At 49.7% G+C, this 5,425-nt stretch overlaps 1 protein-coding gene across 1 annotated transcript; it reads right to left on the minus strand.

Moving 5' to 3' along the window:
* Positions 1-2,099: 2,099 nt before the first annotated feature.
* ETH_00002470 (endonuclease/exonuclease/phosphatase domain-containing protein, putative) lies at positions 2,100-5,328 on the minus strand (the record flags this gene model as incomplete). The annotated part of the gene is made up of 5 exons (XM_013380526.1): positions 2,100-2,198; positions 2,577-2,642; positions 3,002-3,986; positions 4,784-4,859; positions 5,096-5,328. Coding segments are annotated over 5 exons (1,459 nt in total), but the record flags the coding sequence as incomplete, so codon positions are not given.
* Between the last annotated feature and the right edge of the window lie 97 nt (positions 5,329-5,425).

Raw genomic sequence — 5,425 nt, forward strand, 5'->3', positions numbered from 1 at the left:
GAGTTATTATAAGTGTTATTTCATTCGTTGGATTGACGGAATTAGATTGTCTTCTTTATTCACTTAATGAATTAATGCTTTCAATTGATTAATTCATTGAATTGATTTAATTAATCAATTGGTTTATTAAATTAATTAATTTAATTAGATTAATTAATTCAATTAAATTAATTAATTGAATTAATTAATTCAACTAATTTAATTGATTAATTCAACTTTCCATCCTGTTGCAGCTGCCAGGCCAAGGGAGAGGATTCTGTGCTTCTAGTGCCCGAGGGTTTAGGGTTAAGGGCTTGCTGCAGCAGCAGCAGCTGCTGCAGCAGCAGGAGATGCAGCAGCAAGAGCTGCAGCAGCAGCAGCAGCCCTGCTGCCCCACTTCAGGTCTCCCTTTGGGTGTGCAATAGAACCTGCTGAGGTGTATATACAGCTGTTGAGGTGTACATACACCTCAGTGTACAATAAGACCTGCTGGGGTGTATAGACACCTGCTGCTGCTTCTGAGCTGCGAACTGCAGCAGCAGCAAAGCCAAATGAAAACCCTAGAGGCGCTCGAGGGCCTCGCTCAACTCCAAACCCTAAACCCTAAGCCCTAAACCCTAGAAGGAGGTAAATTACATTCTGAGTCCAGCCGTTTCGCTGTACTGGATAGACAGGCCAAGGTAGGCCGGGTTCGAGGTGTCTGTACACCCCAAATCCTTTGGGCCCTTCCCCTCCGCGGCGGCCCAAGTGCCCCGCCGGCCCTCCAGCCCCGCGCGTGACCAGTGGTCACCTGCGGGGTGACCAGTGGCCAGGCGAGGGGTGACCAGTGGCTGCTGGACTGACCAGTGGTCACCTGCAGGCGCATGCAGTGGTGCAGCGGGCTGGCGGCGCGAGGGCGAAGCTCGGGGGCCCCCAGGACCAGGGGGGCCCCCTGAGGGCACTAGGGAGAAACGCAGCAGGACTGCAACAAATGAAAACTGTTCTGCTGCCTTTGGAGCGCTCGGGGGACGCGGGGTGTACGTACACTGGGCAGTCAGCGAACGCTGCTGAGGTGTACGTACAGCTCAGCAGCAGCGAGCTGGCGCCGTCGCCGCTGCAAAGCGAACCGGCTGCTCAAATAGTCTCTCGAAAGGACTTTATAAATATAATTAATAAAATAATTTGAATAAATTTACATTTATTTCCTTAAATGCGACTTTCCTCTTTCCTAAACCACCAAACACAACCACCTGCGCCGGCCGGCGCTCATGCACGCCGCCACCTCCGACACGCGAACACGAACATGTTCGGAAACGCAGGCTTTCGAAGATAAATAGAAAATAAATAAAAGAAATGAAAAATATAATTATAAATGGAAAAAGAAACTCAATTGCATTCATCTGGAGGCGCAACACGAGCGCCCGTCAAGTGCGGCGGCTTCAGCTGCTGGGAACTTGGACTTTCGCAAAAACTGATAAACATAAAAGTGCATTTAAATCCACTTCTACGCTAATAAGCTTTATTATATTAACGCAAAGAGACGCAGAAGAATAAATGTGGAGAAGAAGTGGTTTGAGCAGAAGACAAATGCATTACTCAAGTGTACGTACACCCCAAACACCTAGTCCTCCATTTTAAGGACTTCCAAGCGCATAATGCATCATTTTGAAGATCTAATGCGCGCATGCATGCAGCAAACAGGACATCTATTTCATTTGAGATCAATTACAAATAAATGCAATTCATTTTCTTCAACTTCGGAACTGCTGCATGCACTCTGCAGCTGCTTCGGCCTGCTGCTGGGCCAGGCGCGGGGCTGCGGCTGCCGGCCTTTCTGGGCCCCTTCTCAAGCGAATTTCTCCTGCTTTCATCATTTTAATTCTTTTTATTTATTTATTTGTCCATTTATTCCATTCATTTAATCCATTTTTCATCCATTTATTCCACTTAAAAGGCCCACAATCGCCGCCCCCTCCCCCCGACTTCGCTGCGCTGCGGCCTTGCATTGCAGCTGCCCAGACACTGCGACGTCCTGCAGCAGCAGCTGCAGCAGCGGCTGCAGCAGCTGCAGCAGCGGCTGCAGCAGCTGCAGCAGCTGCAGCAGCTGTAGCAGCAGTTGCTGCAGCAGCAGCTGGTGCTGCTCACTTATCTTTTTGTTTGCTGCTCTCCTTGAGGCCCGCTGGGTCACTCAGGGGAACAAAATCCGCGACCAGCGACAAATGGTCAGAGGCTGGCCACCACTGCAACAAAACAAATCAAAAAATAACAAATAAATAAATAAAAATAAGAATCAATAATAATAATAATAATAACAAATAGAATGGAATGAAGGGGAAGCAACAAAAAGCCCCGCCAAGTGCTGATGGGAAGCAGCGCAGCTAGAAGAAATTCAAAGCAGCAGCAGCAGCAGCAGCAGCAACAGGAAACTGCAGAAAGCAGCAGCAGCAGCAACAGCAGCAAAAGGAACCAGCGGCAGCACCACCAGGACCCGCAGCAGCACTGCGACGAGGCGCAGCAGCACCACTGCACTGCAGCTAAACGCTGCAGCAGCAGCAGCAGCAGCAGCAGAAGCAGCAGGAGCAACAGCAGCAGCAGCAGCAGCAGCAGCAGCAGCTCACCTCATTGGGGCAGGAGCCAACTCGTCCTTGTCTGAGCATGCTCGGCAGCTGATACACTTGAGCTACCTGTGACCAAAACAAACACTAAACCCTAAACCCTAAACCCTAAACCCTAAACAATATTAGAAGCAGCAGCACTGAGCCACGGGGCAGCAGCAAAGCTGCAAACAACGAAGGCATTAGCAGCACCAAAGACAGCAGCAGTCGCAGCACCCTGGGCGTATCTCGCAGCAGCAGCAGTAGCAGCAGACCAGCAGTAGCAGCAGAACAGGAGCAGCTGCAGCAGCAGCACCAAACCAGCAGCAGCAGCAGTAGCAGTTGGATGCAAGGGCTCCGCAAGGTGTCTATACACCTGAGGGAGCAGCAAAATGAGAAACAAAATGGAAAATAAAAATAAAAAAAAATTAAATTAAAGATTTAATTACCTGCAAGTTATCTGATTGATAAAATATATAATCAATGCAGCCCTTTTGCCATCCGTGAAAAGCTGTAAAGGCTGGCTCCTCCACAAAGTCCCCAGCTGTGCTGCTGCTGCTGCTGCTGTTGCTGCTGCTGCTGCTGGGGCTGCTGCTGCTGCTGCTGTTGCAGTTGCTGGGGCTGCTGCCGTAGTTGCTGGGGCTGCTGCCGTAGTTGCTGGGGCTTGTGCTGTATTTGCCGGGGCTGCTGCTGCTGCTGCTGCTGGGGCTGGGGTTGCTGCTGCTGCTGCTGGGGCTGGGGGTGCTGCTGCTGCTGCTGGGGCTGGGGGTGCTGCTGCTGCTGCTGGGGCGGGGAGTCGCCGCGGGGCCCCAGAGGCCCGCCTGCGGGGCCTCTGGCCCTGCCTCGCAAGCAGCAGCAGCAGCAGCAGCAGCAGCAGCAGGCAGCACAGCTGCTGCTGCTTGCTGCTCCTTTCCTTTCCACTGCGCGTCAGTGGGGCGAATGGCATAAGCGCTTTTGAGGGCGAAGGGTAGAGACACTACAAAGGGGTCTTCCGCTTTTAGCTTCCCCTGCTGCTGCTGCTGCTGCTGCTGCAGTTCTTGCTGCTGCTGCTGGAGATCCTGCGGCTGCAGCTGCTGCTCAGGAGATGCAAGTGGGGACTCTTGCTGCGAGGCGGCAGCAAGAGGATCCGCGGGGCTCTTGCTGCCGTTTGCCTCGCCGTCCTGCTGCTGCTGCTGCTGCTGCTGCAGCTGCTGCAGCTGCTGCAGCTGCTGCTGCTGCGTGTCAGAGGAAGGGCTGTGGGCTGCAGGCGCTTCTGCCGCAGCTGCTTGCGGCACAGCTTCTCCTGGAGCTGCTGCTGCTGCTGCTGCTGCAGCTCCCGCTGCAGCTCCTGCTGCTGCTGCTGCTGGCTGCCTAAAGAGAGCTCTCACGGACTTCTCCCAAGCAGCAACAGAGCCCCTCGAGATTTGAGTTAAAGCGCGAGAGGCCTCTGGGGCACTAAAGAGACAAAAATAAAAAAAGAAAATAAATAAAAATAAATAAAAATAAATTAAAAATAGAAATAAATCTAAAATAAATTAATTCAGAAATTAAAAAGAAATAAAAAAGAAATTAAAAGAAACAAAAATGAATAAAAGATGAATAAATGTGATAGAAATAAAAATGGAAACAGGAGGGAAAAAAGAGCCAAAAAAGGGAAAATAAGGGCAAAAACAGAGCAGAAAAATGCCAAAATGAGATTTAAAAATGAGAAAAAAGGGAAGAAAAAAGAAGAAACAAATAGAGACAAAATGGGAGGCAAAAAGATTCAAAAAAGAGACAAAAAGACTTTGAAAAAAGGGACAAAAAGAGCCAACAAAGGGACAAAAAGGGCCAGAAAAGGGACAAACAAAGTCCAAAAAGAGTTAAAAAGAGCAAAAGTAGACAGAAAATTACCAAAGTGAGACGAAACAGTGGGACAACAGACGGAAAAAGGGAAAAACAAAAAGGGATAAAGGAGGAGACAAAAAGAGTCAAAGAAGAGACAAAAGTAGCAAAAAAGGGACAAAAAGAGTCAAAAAAGGGACAAAAAAGGTCAAAAAAGAGACAAAAGAGCAGAGACCAAACAGTGCCAAAAGGAGACCAGAGAATGGGACAAAAGGCGGGAAAAAAGCGAAAATAAAAAGAGACAAAATAGGAGACAGAAAGAGTCAAAGAGGAGACAAAAAGACTCTAAAAGAGGGACAAAAAGAGTCAAAAAAGGGACAAAAAGAGCCCAAAAAGAGTTAAAAACGGCAAAGTAAACTGCAAATCACTTCATTGCGGAGGCGCCTGCGAAGTGGTGGCCCTGGGGCCTTATGGGGTAAGTTTTGGAGGACATGAGGAATTGGCCTGAGACAAAAAGGCGCAATTAAATCCATTCGATCCATTTTAATCCACTTTAATCCCTTTTAGGGCACTTAAATGCACGAAATATCTTCAATCTGATTTAAAATAATCATAATTCAGAAAAAACGAGCCATAAATTCGAAAAATTGGAAAAAAGGATCCAAAAGAAGTAGACGGTAAGTGAGGGCAGCAGCAGCAGCGCAGCAGCAGCAGCAGCGCAGCAGCAGCAGCAGCAGCACCTGAGAGCTTGTCTTTGGCGAGCTGGGAGAAGTTCATTTGGCCCTGCAGCACCAAGTGGTAAAGGGGACTTTGTGGGGTGAAGTTGAAGTCTCCGCATGCAACAATATGGACAAGTTTGTTTGCTGCTTCCAAAGTTGCTGCTTCCAGTCCCTCCACTTCTGCTGCATAAGTGTCTCCAAGTGCAGCAGCCCACTGCAGCAGCCGCGCCTTTGCTGTTGCTGCTCCTGCGCCGCTGCAGCACAGCGTCCGCGGCTGCGCCTCCCCCGCCGCCGCTGCTGCTGCTGCTGCGGCGCGGCGGCTGCTGCTGCGCTGCGGCTGCTGCCCTCACT

Source organism: Eimeria tenella, genomic scaffold (genome assembly GCF_000499545.2).
Source record: "Eimeria tenella Houghton genomic scaffold, Eth_scaff672, whole genome shotgun sequence".
Classification (NCBI taxonomy): Eukaryota; Apicomplexa; class Conoidasida; order Eucoccidiorida; family Eimeriidae; genus Eimeria; species Eimeria tenella.